Genomic DNA, 19,663 nt, shown 5'->3' on the forward strand with positions numbered 1-19,663 from the left:
GACTTGGCCCGGCTCGTTTTATTTTCATAACGAGCCAAACTGGTATTTTAGCTCGTTAGAGATAATGAGCTTGGCTGGCTCGTGAGCTACTCACGAGACTTAATGATCTAAACCAATTGACATGTCACGACCTAGTAGCCTATAGAGCACATGCGTACGGTTCATAATACATAGGTCTATTTTTAGTGGAAGGCCTATTGGCCCAATAGTTATTGTATCAGACAAAAACCTTAGTTCTCTTCTTAGACGCGATCGTGCCTATGTCTCCATCCATCTACCACCACCTAGACACGATTCGAGGCCATTCGCCGATTCCGCCCCGGAATACATGTATAATGTGTTCAACTTCATAGGTTCACCATGTGATTTGTTGGTTCATATTTAGTTACAATTGCATATGCTTTGTATATTTGAAATGAAACTTTGCTTGTATAACCTATTGGAAAATTGTTTGGGTAAACTTTTTATGCATTGGCTCAGGAGCCTAACGAGCCATCTCGAGCTTTACAACGAGCCAAGTCAAGATGGATTCTTAGCTTGCTACGATAATGAGCCGATTTTAGAGTTTTTAAACTTAAATTTTGAGTTGATTTTAGAGTTTTTCACCATAATTTATTTTTTAGTCTTTGCTTTTAAATCGCTAAGAACACATATTATATATAAATTATTGTTAATCACTTAAAAGTTGTTTTGGTCATACTTGTAATAAGTAAACAGATATGGCTGAAAAAATTAGGAGTGATTTTATATTTCCAAATTATTACTAATTTATATCGAACATACGAATTTGAGTTTGTCATTATAACACATGATTGTCTATTTACATCTTACCTACACGTAATTTTTTAAAGATATTTTGAAACTTACGTAAATAGGCTTACATGTTTCCATCTAAGATATAGGTTGCGTCATATATTTTCTTCCAGTGTGGAGGAAAGAGAAAATATGTCAGTAATATGTAGATATTCCGGTGCTTTAGTTCCATTCAGTGTCATTTGGGACAGTATAATTTCTCCACAGGAATTCATACATCTTCTGATAATCTGTCCTAGTAAGAGTGTACGTATTATAAACATAACACATGACTTTAGCAAACAAACACATAGGATTATTACAAACAGGATGAAAATAATGTTCATGTTTTGAACAGCATTTTCACCATAACTTAATCGATGGTATACAACAAGATCTAGAAAGAATTGTAGTCGTCCACAGTTCTATTCAGCTGGCTCCTCGAATTTCCACAGAAATTATGTGTAACAACATGTGTTACTGCTACAGTTGATCTAGCTCGATCTAGTTGCCATTCTTCCTTGATACTATCTGTAGAACAATGGCAAATGCTTCCCTCTATGGTGGTGCAAAATTGCATTGACGAATGAACGAGTCGTCATAATCCACGTACTTTGTCCATAGGTGCCTGAACTGGTTCATACCAATATCCAGCCAGGGCTTCATGTTCCCATTGAAATGCACAACAGCAGCATTCCTAATCTCCTCCATGCTTATGCTTGGATTATACCCCAGTCCAAGAACATGCCAAGATTTCTCCAGGGGCTTTGTGGTGGAATAGAATGTGATTAAACCAGGAGGCAATGTTCCTAGCTTCCATAATGTCCGGTTCTCATTCTGCAAGATAGCACACCCCATAAATGGAGTCATATAAATGCATCAGATATATCCTACTCAATAGTGAAACGGAAGGCAATATATACAGAAAGTTCCCAGTCACAATAGTAAAAAGCCACAGCATAGAAATTCTATTTTAGACAACATGCTTTGCAATGCTGCTAGGCTATTAGGCTATAACAACTGATCTTAAGTTCTTAACTATGGCCGAGTTCGGCATGGGTAAGTTAAGTTAACTTATCCCCGGCACGGAAAACGTGTTAATATATTAGTACAAGATTAATTAATTATTAATTATTAAAAAAATATAAAATAGATTAACATGATTTTTTAAAACAACTTTCCTATAGAATTTTTTTGCAAAAAATACACCGTTTAGCAGTTTGGAAAGCGTGCGCGCGGAAAACGATGAGGCTTAGTTAACTAGTTGGCTGGGACGAACGCGGCCTATATCACAAGCCATATTCACAATAGAACAAGATCAAACTAACAGCATAACAAAATCCAATACTCCTACATGAGAGAGCTATGCAGGTTATATTAGCTGTCATCACTGATCGTCAATCGGTGATGCTTTACATGAAAAGCCATGCAGATTGCTAGGCCACAGAGAACATCTTGGTTCACAATTATACATTACTACAAACAGAAACTTTAAATAAGAAATCTGTAAATTTGTCAAAGAAAACCGTACCTGATTCTGCCAGTAATGATATTGCTCAGTACTCTTTTCCCTCCTCCAAGAATCAAGATCAAAGAAATTCATGCCATATGCCCATCCACATGCATTAGGATTAAATTTCTCTTTGATAAGAGGGTGTGAGAAGTTCATATACTGCCAATACCGATGGAACGATCCAAAGCATGTTTCTACTGCTCCATTCACCTTGCCATCCATGTCAATCTTCCACAATCCTGTAAGATCCCTCTGTACCACAACATCATCATCCAAGAAAAGTATCCGATGCAGTTTCGGATACATCTCTGGCAAATAGAACCGCAAGTGATTGAGCATTGAGAGATACTTGGGGTTCCTAAACTTCATATTACTAGCATCTTTTGTAGCATTCTCAAGCTTGTTCTCAAAATAGAACTTCTGGAGGTTTGCTGACTCCAGTTGTCGAAGCACAGGAACATATGAGGAGTTAAGAAATTTGTAATCTTCAAATGCTTTGACCTCATAGTGTGCGCCTTTTAAGTCCATTAGGCGGATTATCACCTAAGAATACATGAACATACTACTTTGAGCTCACTTTCAACAGAAAATACAAATGCTGACATAGATATGACTGAAATGTAGACTCTATCAATATGATTGAATGCTTAGAAAGGAGGCTGGAATGGAAAGTGCAGTGGCAATGGTGCTCTTGCAACGATGGAGTTGTTGATTTCCTAATGTGCCAATCAGAGATTGTGGAGATGTTTCATTTGTATCATTTTTTTTAGTATAAAAAATAGTTTTACCCTTAATTGGCAAGGGAATAGTAAATAGTTTGAGTTATAGTTGATGCAGATAAAACCAGTTCGCTCTCTTTGTCTTTCTTATTCTAATCAGATATTGACATGTCTAAAATTCTATAAGTGAAGAAAAAAAGACAGTGGAATAAGGAACCTTAGAGCAACTCCAGCAAACTGTTTTTGCCTGACCAACAATTTATCAGTGTTAAAGCTGTGATTCCGTGCATTAGATGGTACTGCAATTAGGGCTGGTAATGGGCCAAGGCCATTGGGTTCTTTCACAACCCTATTTAATTCTTAAAAATTTTTATCTCAAAACTCTATACAATTTTATTTTTAACCCGTTTTAAACCCGGCCCTTAAATTTTATAGGCAAAATGGTTAGGTCCATTACCACCCCTAAATGCAATGAGTAAGGAACCTTAGGGTACATATGCCAGTGTTGCAAAATATGGATTATTTTTTCTTGTACAAGGTTAAACATCAATTCAGTCTCGTGATGAACCCGCAAATTCCTAACTTCTGGTATGCACGATTTCTTAGAAATGCAGTCATATCTGGAAAGAAAACAATCATAATCACTCATAGTAATGTCAGTTTTTGGCAGTCAGATGGTGAGCACTTCTAATACTCAATCATCACTCTTTGAATCTCGGTGGTCTTTTGTCGATTCTGTAAGACGAACTAATAAAAACAAAATACCGTGCTTAAATAGTACTAGTAATGGCTTAACACATGCTCGTATGCAAGATGGAGAAGCAGAATTGGGCAAACCTGCATGGCGCCAAGGTTCATTCGGTCGGTGACGACGTGGAAGACGTGCTTCGAGGGGTCCAGCGAGTTGGCGACGGCGGAGCGCACGACGACGGAGGCCGCGAGGACGTTGTCGGAGAAGATGGCGTAGTGGAACATGGCGGGGTCGTCGAGCGCGGGCGGCAGCGGCACCGGGTCCGCGTATTTCTCGGGCCGCGCGATCCGCTCGGCGGTGAGGCGGACGGCGAGGCAGTGGAGCGGCTTGGGGATGGACTTGGCGGCGATGAGCGAGGCGAAGGCGCCGCGCTTCTTGGCGCGGGCGAGCAGCTCGTTCTGCGCGAAGATGGCGTCCTTGAGCCGCTGGATCTTGAGCTGCGGGTCGAAGAGCGGCTTGGCGTCCGCGATGGCGGCGCGCGCGGCGCGGATCAGGTCCTTGGCCTGCAGGTCGAGGCGGCGCACCTCGTCCCCCGCCGACGCCGACGCGGAGCCTGGCTCGGACGGGGACGCGGACGCGGACTCGGCGGCGGTGAGGTCCCGCAGCGTGGCGGTGAGGTTGCGGTGGAGGGAGGAGAGCAGGCGGAGGTGGCGCGCGCGGTCGAGGTGGAGCCGCCGGGACGCCGCGGCCAGCGCGGCGGCGGACGCCGCCGCGTCCGACGCCTGCTTCCGGATCTGCTCCGCCCGGAGGCGGTCCCCATTGACGGCCGCCGCCCCGCCTCCCCCTCCCCCTCCCCCACCGGCGGCGGAGGCTCCCCGCGCCGCGTCCACCAGGAGGAGGAGAAGCAGCAGCCCCGCGACCACGCCTGGTCCACGGCCAGCAGCCATGGCTACAGCTCTCTCTCTCTCTCTCTCTCTCTCTCTCTCTCTCAGCGATCTCCGGGAAGCCGTGGCATTGGAGGGTGGGAGGAGAGAGCAGTGTAGTGGAGTGGTGCGTGGTGGGTTGGGGGGAAGAAGACGAGAGGCGACGGCGAATGCCTTTTTTAATTGCTCCTAGGAAGGGGATTAGTAATAAACCAACGCTAATGCAATGTGTTTAGCGCACCAAACCACACCGCCGACGCTCCAAGCCCAGATATACTGACACGTGGGGTCATGTTAATTCTGGCCCACTTGTCGGTGGGAGAAGTTAGTACTGGTAGTTGCGAGCGCGAGATTGGAGCGTGGGGCCCGGGAGGGGGGACAGGGTTCGTGGGCGCGTACCGGACCGGACGCGGACTCGCGTAGCCGGGGCGGGGCCCACCTGTCGGCGGGCGTGGTTGTTGTTTAGGCGGTAATCACGAACGGGAACGGGATTAGGCGAGAAGTGAAGAAAAGGTGGTGGAGCGAAATGCGAGGCCGCCGGAATTCTGGTACTGAGCCGGTGGGAGAGCACACAGGCAACGGGGCCCATCGCACACACCATGACACCACACTTGCGGTGGGAATGGGATCTTCTGCGCGAGCTACGACTTCTATATTACTCGCTTCCCTTCGTTTTATAATATAAAATTTTCTATTCTTATCTTTATCTAAATTTATAAAGATACTAATAAATATATATATATATATTATATATATTCATCAATTGATGAATTTAGGTAAGTCTAAAAAGTATTACAATATCAAACGGAAGTTCTAAGTTTAACTAAATTTATCAATGTATCCATGCATATGTTTTTATGTGTGATTAGATTAATTAGCATATATATATATATATATATATCTAGTTAGAGAAAAAGTCTTATACCGATAAACGGAGGGAATACTATTTAGTTGATTTTTCTTTTCCTTGGTGCCACTTGAATTTGTTACTGCCGCGCTTCTCAAGAATCTATACTGTGTATGTTGTGTGAAAAGAAAATTATACATAAGCGCTTTACAACTAATCTTTATAGAGTAAATTTCAAACTTTAGAGTAGCTAATTTATTCATTTATATTCTCAAATAGTTATCACAAAATTAAGATAACTCAAAAAATCCAAGATCTTCGTATGGTTCAAACTGGGCATACAGTCTTACATTGACTTTGTTGGTAATTGCTCCCACCTTAAAAATTACTTTGATCTATAACTTTAGAAAAACTAGTTGAATGCTATATTTTCTAAAAGGAGCTTTTGCAAATTTGCCATAAATATTTTATAAATTACAATGATGCCATTAGAATGACAGTTCTAGTGGATTTTTTCTAGACTTAGTTTTGTAATTGTCCCTTTCTAAAATAAAAAATATATATTTACTCATCATGTTGCTATTTGAAATATTCCGTACGTTGATATATATGCGGCCTCCGAGGTGCATCGGTAGGGCACATAAACATGATTTTATGTGATCAGAAAAAGAGATTGAAGGAAATGCTAAAAATCCCGGGAAAAGATTTTTAGGAAAGAATCTGTCAACTTAGGCCTTGTTTAGTTGCGAAATTTTTTTGGCAAAATGGTCACGTCAAACGTTTGACTGTATGTCAAAAGGGGTTTTTGAATACGAATGAAAACACGAATTTCACAGCTCACCTGGACACTGCGAGACGAATTTTTTGAGCTTAATTAATCCGTCATTAGCATATGTTGGTTAGTGTAGCACTTCTATTCGTCTCACGATTTCCCCATAACTGTGTAATTAGTTTTTATTTTTATCTATTTTTAATGTCCTATTTAAGTGTTCAAAGATTTAATATAATGTTTTGGGACTAAATAGGGTCTTATCCCTGTGACGCGGCTACCAGCTGAGCAAGAAGCTCTTTTTTCTTTAGTTTCATGTAACTTTCACATAGGTTACAATATAGTTACATGTAATTTTTTTCCAATCTAATTTTATTATGTTTAAACTATAGTTACATTTGACAGCTGGAAGAAGATTAGATCAGACAAAAAAACAAAACAGAACCCAGAGCAGGCTTAATTCAGCCCGGCCCAACCAACCAAACAAAGGCCGGGCTGTTTAATTCGGGCCTATAGCCCATCTCAGTTGGCCCAAACAACTTTACATTTTCTATTGAAAAGCGATACACACGTGTGGGTTTTTTCACGCAATACTGGTAACAGCAGTTACGATTAACGTACCAAAAACTAATAGATTAATATATGATTAATTAATTATTAATATAAAAATCTTGAAAAATAGATTGATATGATTTTTGGAACCAACTTTTCATATATAAATATATAATACTACCTCCGTGCCTAAATGTTTGACGCCGTTGACTTTTTTACACATGTTTGACCATTCGTCTTATTTAAAAAAATTATATAATTATTAGTTATTTTTATATCATTTTATTTATTGTTAAGTATATTTTTATGCATATATATAGCTTTATATATTTTATAAATTTTTTAAATAAAACGAATTATCAAACGTATATAAAAAAATCAACGACGTTAAATATTTAAAGACGGAGAAGACGTGGTCATGTGGCTGTGGCCGGCGGATGAGACGTCGCCGCGCAGAAGCAATCGAAACGAGGGGCGAGGCGAGGCAGGGGAGGGGAGGAGGAAGGTGGCCGCGCCGCGCCAACCAACGGAAGCTCCCAAAAACCAATCGGCCGCGTCGCTCCGTCCGTCCGTCCAACTGTCACCTCCACTGATTCATTCCCCGTTCTGCCCCTACGCACGAACCACCGCCCCTAGGCTACCCTGCCCTACCTCCATTCGTTTTTGGCTTTATTAGGATGAGCAAAGCATTTCTGTTCTTCGTATTTTCTCCTCTCGAAAATTTAGAATCACATAAAAATGTTTTTTAACAATATCGGTACTATTGTAAAGCCTAACGTACCCTAAGGGCTGAAATGATAAAGAATATTTAAGGAGTGATTGTTTCGATTTTTATAAAAAAATGTTAAACAATATATTTATAAAAGAAAATAATTTATGAATAAAACTTTTATATATATATTCGTAGCGATGTAAAAGCCAAGATAAAAAAATAAGCTTAGATAAAAAACCTAAAATCGACTCTAAATTTAAGGTTAAAAAATAATTTTTATAAGCATAAATAGAAGAAAAAAAATGTGGTGTTACACTGTAAATTATCCAATCCGTCATATCTACGGTTTTAAAATAAAGATATGTACACCTACTTACTCATATCAACTAACTACAATCACCCTTTATTTAATTTTTTCACATACTTTCATATCTCAATCTACCCCAACGCTTTATCGACTCAACGTTATCCTCTCCGAAAAAAGCTCCAATTAACCTTTGTATTGTTATATTGTTAGATAAGGGTGTACCGCTAGAACAACCAGGAAAAGTTATTAATTATTCCAGTTCCATTTTTGGATAAGGAAATGGGATAATACAGCCAACATTTATGAAACTGTTATTGGAGTAATTACAACCGCACACCGGTAGTGTGGTTAATTACCATGTGGTAACCGTGGAACCACCACAAATTCGTCTTCAAAAAATTTGATTTCAAACTCTGTGGTCTCCACAGCTTCTCCAAGGTTTCCTAGCCAAACCGTGCAGTTCGATTATCGTGTAATTTAGACTCAAAACCATGACCTTTTTGGTTCAAGGAAAACATAAATGAAAGTCTTAAAAAGTTTAAAAATGAAATAAATACTGTGATATATTACATGTAGGACATATTAGTTGATAAAAAGAAGATTTCGGCATAACCTTTGCTAATGGACATTCAAATATTTATAAATGACAATTACTAGTTGACCAATGAATATAAAACATAAAAAAATGTTTTTTAAACAATATCACATAAAAGATGAACATTTAAGGGGGATAGTTTGGATTTTTTGGAATCCAAACAATGTTTTTTAAACAAGAGTAAAGTATATGACCGGCCCTTAAACTTGTGGCGCGATACCATTTAGGTCCATAGACTTAGAAAATACATATTTAGGTCCATAAACTTATTTTATTGTCTAAAATCATGGACCTGGATGGTACATTAAAAACGAGTTTATGACATGGATGGTACATTAAACAAGTTCATAGACCTGTATGGTATATTAAAACGAGTTCATGGATCTAAATATGTATTTTCTAAGTTTATGGAACTAAGTGGTACCACGCCACAAGTTTAAGGACCGGCCATATACTTTACTCTTTAAACAATATCGGTACTGTTGTAAAGCCTAACGTACCCCAAGGGCTGAAACGACAATGAATATTCAAGGGGAATTGTTTGGATTTTTTGGAAAATGTTAAAAAATATATTTGTAAACAAAATATAATTTATAAATAAAACTATTATATACGTATTCTTATTCTTAACGATCTAAAAGCCAAGACTAAAAAAGTAAATTTCGGTAAAAAAACCCCAAAATCGACTCTAAATTTAAGGTTGAAAATTTACATTTTGACTTATAAACATAATCATAAGAAAAAAACATAAATTATCCAATCCGTCTAGATATCTACGGTTTTGAATAAATATATTTACACCTGCTTAGGTTGTGTTCTTCAACAAAGTTAACTAACCCAAATTCTCTCATTTTTTGCATGCACGCTTTCAAACGGTAAAACTGTGTGTTCCTTGTGAAAATTATATATATATATATATATATATATAAGTTGATTTAGAAAATCATATCAATCCATTTTTCAAGTTTTTTAGCTAAAAAGTAATTAATCATATACTCCCTTACTTATCTCAACTAATTACAACCATCATTTATTTAATTTTCTCACCTACTTTATTATCCCAATCTACCACAACTCTTTATTCTCTCAACCTTAATCTCTCCTTAAAAAAGCTCCAATTAACCTTGTATTGTTATATTGTTAGATGAAGCGTGTACCGCTAGAACAATCAGGAAAAGTTCTTAATTATTTCAGTTCCATTTTTGGATAATGAAATGTGATAATACGGCTCACATTTATGAAACTTTTATTAGAGTAATCACAGCCACCCACCGGTAGTGTGGTTACTAATCGTGGAAACCACGACAAAACCATCTTCAAAAAATTTGATTTCAAACTATGTGGTCTCCGTAGCTTCTCCGCGGTTTTCCTAGCCAAACCGCGCAATTCCATTATCGCGTGGATTGAACTCAAAACCATGACCTATTGGGTTCAAGGAAAACATAAACAAAAAATCTTAAAAAGTTTTAAAACTATGAAATAAATACTGTGATATATTTACTATATGTAGGACATATTAGTTGATACAAATGAAATTTTGGCATAACCTTTGCTAATGGACATTCAAATAATTATAAATGACAATTCACAATTGATGAACGAATATAAAACACAATTGAAATTTAAAATTCATGCATATACCATTATAAATTGCTTTGATGCACTTGCTATAACAGATAGCTTTTGCGTAAGAGGTTTCCAGTTCGGTTCCAGTCAACAAAGGTTTTTCTTTCGTTTTTTTCTCACATATTCTCTTGCCATGTGTAGGCTGTAAGCATATTGTATTATCTCATCTATAGATTATAGTATATGATATCTGCGCTTTCCCAGGGGATATACGTATGAATATATGTTGAATATTATAGAAATATGAATATATGTTGAAATATGGTGAAAATAATGTTGAATGATGACTTGTCATGCTTGTACATATGTGGAGCTCTACGTGATATATTGAATCATAAATGATATGTCATGCTTGCATGTGCTTAATAATTGCTAGTGACCATATTTGCATATTAAGCTTAGGAGTACTTAATTGCTAGTGGGCATGACTATATAGAAAGTATATTTATATATGTGCTGTTTTTTTTAACCAAATGGTTTTAATATAATCAATATGATTTTCTGAACTTTCGACGAACTAAGGCCTGAATAAACAATGTCTCATATAACTTTGATTTATTTTTTTTTTACCATTTTTGGATTAGAATTTGATCCCCGAAACATTATTTTTACAAAATTTCATCATCAAACTGCTCTATAACTCCATATCTATTACTAGGATTTTTTTTTGTGATTTTTCACTTTTTTTCAATTTTTTTGAATTTGGTCGAACTTTGTCAAATCAAACCGGCAGCGAAGTAAAACCTAAATATAGTTGGACAAAAACAAAATCGAGGGTGATACAATCTTTTTATTCCACACCATTCTTTCCCCTTTGGCTTGCTTCGAAAGGTTGAGCTTTCTCCTGCTTAGGCTTGGCAATATCCCCGCCAGGGGTGGGGATTCGTTAGGGACCCATCCCATTAGGGCCAGGTTTAGGGCTAACTTTTCACCCGCTGGGATTTGCGGTCAGGGGTTCAAAATTTTCAGGGGTGGGGATGGGGAGGAAATCAACCCACGGGACCCAAAAAAGACCATTAACAACAATAAATAAATTATGTCCCTTTGTCAATTTGGCCCATTAAGAATATAAACCCTATAACACATCATCACTCAACACTTCAACAGACCCACACCACACCCAGCCATCCACACCGCCAATCTGCACCCACGCCGCTGCCATCGATTGCGCGCCGCCGCCCACGCACCGCCTCCAGCTAGGTAAGCAACTGAGCATGGATTTTTCCAGGGCCAACGGGGTCTTATTTGTGGCCAGAGACCCGCCAGGGATGGGGGTGGGGAGTAATTTTTCCTTGATTTCATCTTCGGGGATGTTGTCGGGGAAATTTTTCAAGGCCGGGGCAGGGCCGTTATTACCATCCCTGGCCATGTCCCGGCCTATTGCCAAGTCTACTCTTACTACAGTGCTACGTCATGAATGCCACTCTCCTAGCTGTTTAATCTTCTAACTTTAATTATTCAATATTTTCTCTGGTTTTTTATTTGATGTCATTAACTTTTGCATTTATGTTTAATGATTAATCTGGTTAAAAAAGTGTACAAATAAATAAAATTATAAGTCAAAGTTAAAGTGTCTTTAGTAATAAATCAAATCACAATAAAAATAATCAATAATTTATATAATTTTTATTAAACAAGACAAATGGTCCTACGTACACCTCACAATTAATATTGTCGAATAAGAAAATAAACGGAGGGACAAGCTGGTTTTGAGAGTTATTTCGCCAGCCTGGTTCTTCCAGTAGGATATTACTCTCTCTGTCCCAAAAAAACCAATTCTCCGGTTTTTTGTGTCCAACGTTTGACTATTCGTCTTATTTAAATTTTTTTCAGAAAATTAGAAAAAAATTAGTCACACATAAAGTACTATTTATGATTTATCATCTAATAAAAACAAAAATATCAATCGTAAAAAAATTTAAATAAGACGAAGAGTCAAAAATTATAGGTAAAAAGTGAAAAATTGGTTTATTTTGGGACGGAGGAAGTATTTTGTTCGCAACATAGCTGACACAGTATATTTGACAACGTACTACCAATGTACGTGCAGTACGCTAGTACTAGATAGGTAGGTTGTTTGTGTATAACTAATATGACAATTTGACAAAATTATTCGCGGTATCACGGTGCAGTCACGTTGGCGAGTGTTATACAAATCCACAAGTAGGAAATGAGGTTATGAACCCTAGGCTAGTAAGGGGGCATCACGAGTATGTGTATATAATATATACATCTTTCGTATAGTTACAAAAATTGTTTAGGTTGAGTTCAATCAGAGGCCTTGGATGGTACTACACCTTCATATTTTGCTTCTACTTCTGTTTCTAAAACAAAATTTGAACTTTCAACAGTTAATTTTAGTTTTTTTCATCGTAATTTTTCCGGCAGTTGCTTTTAGATCATTAAGCGCGTGCACGCGCGCACACACACATATATAATTTTTATTTATAAATTATTTCTTGTTTGCAAATATGTTGTTTAACATCGATTTGACGTGTAAAGATGATCTCAGTTTTAATTTGAATATAATGTGTACCTAAGAATTCATGAAGTTTTCCAAAAGAAGGGGGCTAGCTATTTTTTGCAACATTTTTCTTAAAAAAATAGTCAAATTGTTTTTACACCGTAGATTAACTGCATTGTAATTACACTATAAATTTTAAAAGTTACACGGTAATTATATTGTTATTTTCAATATTTATATTGTATTTTTTAAATATATAACATGTAAACAAGTAATTAATTATCTACTTGGAAGAGGAGATAGAAGAGAGAAAAAATACCTGCAAATAGTTGAAAGAGTAATCACATAGTGAGAAAAAGTGACTAAAATCAAATGAAAAATGTGGCGCCATATTTTTAGCAAACCTAAAAAAAATCATGAATTAAATTTGACAAAAATGAACTCCAAGCAATTATAGCCATCGCAAAAAGAAAAAATAAGACAACAAATTGTTGCGTTGTTAAATAGTACGAACGTGGTCCAAGTTACGAAATATAAAATACTCGGTACAAGTAAAAGATAGGCGGAAAGAGTAGGCTACGATTTTTTTAATACAAGAGGCACTCATACGTGTATAGTTTACGGGCCATGTTTAGTCATTGAAAAGAAAATTTTTAGATGTCATATCAGATATTTGATCGAATGTTAGAAAGGGCTTTCGGGCACGAATGAAAAACGAATTTTATAGCTCGCCTAGAAACTACGAGACGAATCTTTTGAGCGGAACTAATCCATCATTAGCACACATAGGTTACTGTAGTGCCTATAGTTAATCATGGACTAATTAGACTCAAAAGATTCATCTAAGGATTTTCCCTCTAACCATGCAATTAGTTTTTTTATCTATATTTAATGTTCCATTTAGGTGTCCAAAGATTCGATGGAATATTTTTGTGAAAAAGAATTTGGTAACTAAACGGGCCCAAAAATGGACAAGCAATAAAATTTATGAACGAATCCAGAAGAAGACCCAAGAAGTAATATATATATATATACATTGATCAATAGATGAATCAGGACATATAATCAAAACGTTTTACGATATGATATGAAACAGAGTGACTAGAAATTACTACCATGCCTTGAATAATTAACTTTCATTACCTTTTTAATATAATGCAAACACAATACACGTACATACTCCTCCCTAGAAAGATAGAATGCACTCTACCGTATTCGCATCTCTGAAAGATTTAGCTATAAAATTTTGGATCGACGCATCTCCATATGAGTACCTCCGAGAAACTAGAGAGACCGGGATGGTATATATTGAGATCAATAAAGCTAGAACTTCTGAGAGACTAGGTCGATAAATCTTAAAAGATTGATAAAGTAATCATGTGTTTTGCTATCGACTCATCACCTAGCACTTAAAAAAATTAATCGATAATATAACGACGATACTAATTTAGGACTTAGTCCAGATGAACGTGGTTCCATCACAAGTACTCTGTCTGGCCTAAAAAAACTTTATTTTTAATCATCACACACAAATACATAAACAAAAAGAATAGAATATGTTCCACTTTTTATCAAATCTCAATATAATTATTTTCTGCTTTATCTATCTCCAATGTATCTATTTCTTGCTTTCACAAACTTCAATGCAATGATTACTTAGAAATGAGCTTATTTTGATATAAGCAAGAATAGGCAAAAAATGATCTTGTTTTAGAACAGTTGGAGTACTAGTTAAAATAATTATAGCACGAGTAAAGGGAGTTGCGTCAAGAAGGGGAGTATCCAAAACAACAATAATCTGAATATTTGATAACAAATTAATATAATCCTTCTGTCCACTTATTCTTCAACTTTTAGGAATCTGCAACTCGTAGCTAATCGCACCAATTAATCAATGCATGCACCATCTCCATGTATATAAATCACAATCATATACCATAACAACTTATCAAGTCCTCTACGTACGTAATTTCGCCACCTTTTGACGCACCACATCAAGCTAATTATTTTTTGTTAGCTAAGCTTGTGCTCAGTTGCTCACTAACCTTAATTTGTGTCAACGGTCCACCGCTCCAAGGGTGAGTGCTGGCTATGTTTGCTGGTCTCCTCTTTTGCCACTTTTGACCACCCAACCCAGCGATGGATATCCAGAAAAAATATTAGGAGTGGCTATACAAAAGAGAAAGTAAGATCTATAAATGCTGATGTCTACTTCTAGCTCCCTATATCCAAAAATACAAGGGATTATACCACTTTATCAAAAATAAAGATAGCAATAAAAAGCATAACTGGAATAAAGTAAAATAATGATATGTTAAGAGATCGAATGAAAAATAGAAGTGCCAAAGATTAGTACTCCCTCCATATTTTTTTATATGGCGCCGTTGACTTTTAGGTCCACGTTTGACCATTCGTCTTATTAAAAAAATTATATAATTATTAATTATTTTGTTATAATATGATTTATTATTATAGGAACTTTAAGTATGCATTAAAATTTTGCATATTTGGATAAGACGAATGGTCAAACATAATCCTAAAAGTCAACGGTGTCATACATATTTTAATATGGAGGAAGTAATACTTATGTACGGGATAACAAGTGAAACAAAAGTACTGAATAACTGAATCATATCTAGTTTAAAAGAGGATACACACGGTTTACTAACTTAACGATCTAGAAAAGAACTAATTGTTTATTATAAAATTTTTTAAAAACATATACCATTAAATCATGATGTCCAGGACTAGCTAGGGATCAAGGGCTCCTTCATATCACATGAAATTTAAATAATTTTCCCATAAAACAGTTTAATTCCTCCAAATTGAATATAGACCGTAAAACATCAGAAAAAAAAATATTTTGCATGGTCGGGTTACGCTTCCCTCTACACATGTTTGATCTTCCACCTTTTCCGACTCTAAGGGGCCTTTTGCATGAGGCTTGTTTAGTTCTAAAAAAATTTTCACGTTCACCCATCATATCAAATTTATCGAATCTTTGGACATGTACATAGAACATTAAATATAATTAAAAAGATAACTAATTTGTGAGACAAACTTTTTGAACCTAATTAGTCTATGATTAGCCATAACTGCTACAGTAACTCACATATGCTAATGATAAATTAATTAGGCTTAAAAATTTGTCTCGTGATTTTCTAACATCCTATATAACTATTTTTCATTAGTTGCTAAAATAATCTTTCGATATCCGATTAAATATCCGATGTGATACCAAACTCAAAAATTTTCATGAACTCCTGCAGTCTAAAACTTACCATAACTGAGCTTACACATGTTGTGTCATAAGCTCAATGTTTGGCTAAGAAATAGGTAGCCATATTTGTGGTATAGTTGGTTTCGAAATTTATGGTATGACATGTGCGATCTAATGTTAAAAAAAATTTATGGCAGGACTAACGACAAATCAAACACGTAACAAAAATACCAGGACATCACTAAAACAAATCGGGACAACCAACCATACAGCTTGTAAATTTGTTCATTCTATATCTTAGATTGCCCAGCCACTTGCTTAGTGATCCCGGGACCATCTAAAATAATCCTAGTTTAAGCACGCACGAACATATATATTATGCATGAAGAGAAAAAAGAGAATATTATTTATTAACACCAAGATGTAATTTTAATCAGTTCTTGTAATTCTATTTTATATTGCATATTATAAGGGCAATTGTTTAGCTTTTTTCATGAAAAACCAAATGTCATTGTTGCAAACGAAAAATAATTTATAAATAAAACTTTTATATATGTACTTTTAGCGATCTAAAGCCCATACTGAAAAATGAACTTTGGTAAAACCACCAAAACCAACTATAAATATAAGTTTAAAAATTTAAATTTTAGTTTATAAACATAAGCAAAGTTGAAAATACAAGTTCCTATATTTATAACATTTAAAATAATTATATCTAAGTAGAAACACCCATGCTGAGTGTTCTATTGCGAGCGTCACTCATGTGAATGGTGGCATGTGAAAGTGCATCTAGGCCCCTAATTTGTTTTGGTGATTAATGACAATCAAATGATGAGGACTAATGACGTGTGTGAGAATGTGAAGGTATAAATAGTCGTCATGAAAAAGTTGTTGTTGCGCCGCCCACGTGAAAAGAGAAGTAAAGTCAGTATATTCGTGTTGGCGTGTGTATTTACTTTGAATTTGAGTCAACTAGAAATGCCGTACAATCAAGAGGGGTGTGCAAATGAAATCTAGGAATGAATCCGGTGCTCGGAAATATTTTTGAAGTGAATCTTTTGCTATCTTTTTAAAGTTGTGCTGGAATTTACGAAAGTTCCGAAGGTACTGTCGGAACTTCTGAAGAGGCCAGAATCGGTTCTGTAAGATTCACGGAAGTTCCGAAGGAGACCTTCGAAAGTTTTGAAGGGGCCAGAATCGGTTCTGTAAGATTCACGGAAGTTCCGAAGGGGCCAGAATCGGTTCTGTAAGATTCACGGAAGTTCCGAAGGTCTTGACCGGAACTTCCGTTGACTTGACTTTTCACAGTTGACTTTGAATTTTCTAAGTGTAGGGGGCTGCTATTTTGAACTGACCGGAAGTTCCGAAGGAGACCCCCGAAATTTCCGAACAAAAAATCTTTTGCCCCCAACGGGCCGAAATTAAGAGGGGGGTATAAATACCCCACCAACCCCTCAAGCTAGGGTTGCTGCTTCACATGTTCATCTCTATGCCCTTGGCTTGCTTTTCTTGAGATTCACTTTGAGCCTTGCTTTCTCACTTCCTCTCCACGGATCTAAGTGATTTGGATTTTGTGTGTGTGAGAGTTGGTTATTTTGAGTTGGTTTGAGTGCTTAGTGTTGACTTCGTGAGAAATTTTATGAGCACTAGATTCATCCCAAGATCTTTTGGCTAGCTTGTTACTCTTGGTGGTTGAGGACACCTAGACGGCTAGGCGTCGTTCCTCGAGCCACCGAAGCTCTTGTGGTGCGCCGGAAAAATGTTTGTGAATGTTGGATCTCACCTCCGAAAGGGAAGAGATACCTCGAGTGAGGGGGAGTGCACGAGTGCAACCCCGAGTAAAGGGTTGTGGAACCTGGCTCAAGTTTGAGCTCCTCAACGAAGAGTACAATCCCCTCAAGGATTAGAATTTCGGTAAAAAGTCTCCGTCTACTCTTGTGGTGAAATCTCTCTAACTTGTTATTTAAGCTTTGCTTTTGGTTGCCGCGTGTACTCTAGTTGCTGTTTATGCAAAGCTTGGAGGTGGTTTGTCACGCTCTGAGTTTTATCCAAGCCAAGAAATAATTAAATAATGTATTAAAAATAATTTGTTAATTAAAGTTCAGGAGAAAAGCAGTGTAAATTAATTTAATTTAATTGGAAGCTTTCTGGATGCTCTAAAATATCCCGAAAGCATTTTAAATTATTAACAGGATTTATATTTGAATTACAGTCAGTAAAATTTGCTTAAATCAACTTAATAAAAATCGGCAAAATTAGAGGCAATTTCGTTTTTTTCGTTACTTCCTTTTTCTTTTCTTTTTCCCTCCTTTCTTTCTCCCTTTTTCTCTTTTCTTTTTCTCTTTTTTTCCCTCCCGGGCCGAACTCTCCTCTGCCTCCTCCCCTATGCGATCTCTCCCTTCCCCCTGTTGGTCGCACGTCTCCCCCACCTCTCCCTGCAGTGCCGCACAATCCCACCTCCTCCACAGCCGTGAGTCAGCCCCCACCACCTCCTCTCTCACGGTAAAATCAATTCCAAACAATTAGGACTCTAATTTTTATCCCTTTAAAACCTTATCTATTCCTTTTTAATAGGGGATGGATAACTGGATTTATCTCTAGCTCCTCCCTATAAATACCCCTACACCCTTGCCTCTTTTCCCCGTCTCCCTCTCCTGTGCACCTCTAGTCGCCTCTTGCGCCTCCGCTACAACTGTGCCATCCCCTATCCAGCAGCTGCGTAGCAAGCCGCTAGTAGCCCTGCTGCATCCTTGTTTGCAGCAGCGAAAGCCGATCTAGTCTGTCGTCAATCTTCAGGTTCGCATATATTTTATTCTTGCGAATCAATCTAAAGTAATCTACCGTTTAATCGTTTAGGTTTCCTATCCGAACAGCAAGGAACAACCGCATCCATCACTGATCTCTCCACCAAACCTCAGGTTTGCATACGTTTTATTCATGCAAATCAGTCTATCGTTAATCTACCATGTAATTGCTTAGGTTTTCCAATCTAATAGCTAGCGTGAGATTGATCTACGGTGCGGAATTCAATTTCGTACGTGTAGATTGGTTTTACGTTAAAGTTGTTTAGTTTCTAGTTTAGCGAGTCGTTAAATCTCAATTTAACGGGTCGTTGATTTCCGTCGTTGTCTCGCTAACAGTGCACGGTTTCGCGTTTTGGATCTAATTCGTCGTGTGAATCTATATTCGTGCATGTTTTAGTTCTATTTCGCGAGTACATGTTCTGTTCGCAATTTTTCGAGCCGTGGCCCAACTCGCGGTCGAAGTCTCCGCCTCTCTCCCTTCGGCCCCTCCTCTCCTCCCGCACGTGGGCCGAGCCATGGCCCACAGCCACACCCGCACCCGAAGTCCTGTCCACCTCCCTCCTTCTCGGGACACCGACAGGTGGGCCCTAGCTGTTGGGCCCGTCTTCCTCCTCTGGCCGCACTCGCTCGTGCCGCTCGCCGCCGCGCGGAGCTGCGTCGTGTCCTCGCCGCGCCGGTTGTGCCTTGCCTGTGCCTCTGCGCCACGCCGCCTCACGCTCGCTCACCACGGCCGTTGTTCCGCCCGTGTCATCGCGCCATCGGCCGCACCCTTTGCCGCCTCACTTCGCCTCCGCTTGCGCAGCTCGTCGTCGTGCCGTGCCCTCATCGCCTCGCCCCGCACCGCTGCTGCGCCTCACCGCCGTCGCAGCCGTGTAACGCTGCCGCTCACCTCGTCGTGCCGTGCGAAGCGTGCGCCTCACGCCCGTGCTTGGTCGCCACGTCGCACTCGTGCCACTGCCCTCGCGCCCGTGCCGTGACGTCACTGGCCGCGACTTGCCACCACTGCACACTCGCCGTCGCCGTGGCCGTTGCCGCCAAGTCGCACGCCGCTAGTCGCGCCGCGCTTTCGCACCCGCGCTTCACCGTCGCTGCATCGCCGCCGCACGTGCGCGTCGCTCGCGCCTGTGCA

The 19,663-nt window shown here is 38.4% G+C and overlaps 1 protein-coding gene across 1 annotated transcript; it reads right to left on the minus strand.

Moving 5' to 3' along the window:
• Positions 1–1,009: 1,009 nt before the first annotated feature.
• LOC102715459 (galacturonosyltransferase 8) lies at positions 1,010–4,777 on the minus strand. Its single transcript, XM_006648584.3, has 3 exons — positions 3,862–4,777; positions 2,324–2,848; positions 1,010–1,629 (listed from the first exon to the last, which is right to left on the minus strand). Exons 1-3 carry the CDS (start codon positions 4,660–4,662, stop codon positions 1,351–1,353), a joined length of 1,605 nt encoding a protein of 534 aa, XP_006648647.2. The 5' UTR covers positions 4,663–4,777; the 3' UTR covers positions 1,010–1,350.
• Between the last annotated feature and the right edge of the window lie 14,886 nt (positions 4,778–19,663).

Source organism: Oryza brachyantha, chromosome 2, assembly GCF_000231095.2.
Source record: "Oryza brachyantha chromosome 2, ObraRS2, whole genome shotgun sequence".
Taxonomy (NCBI): domain Eukaryota; kingdom Viridiplantae; phylum Streptophyta; class Magnoliopsida; order Poales; family Poaceae; genus Oryza; species Oryza brachyantha.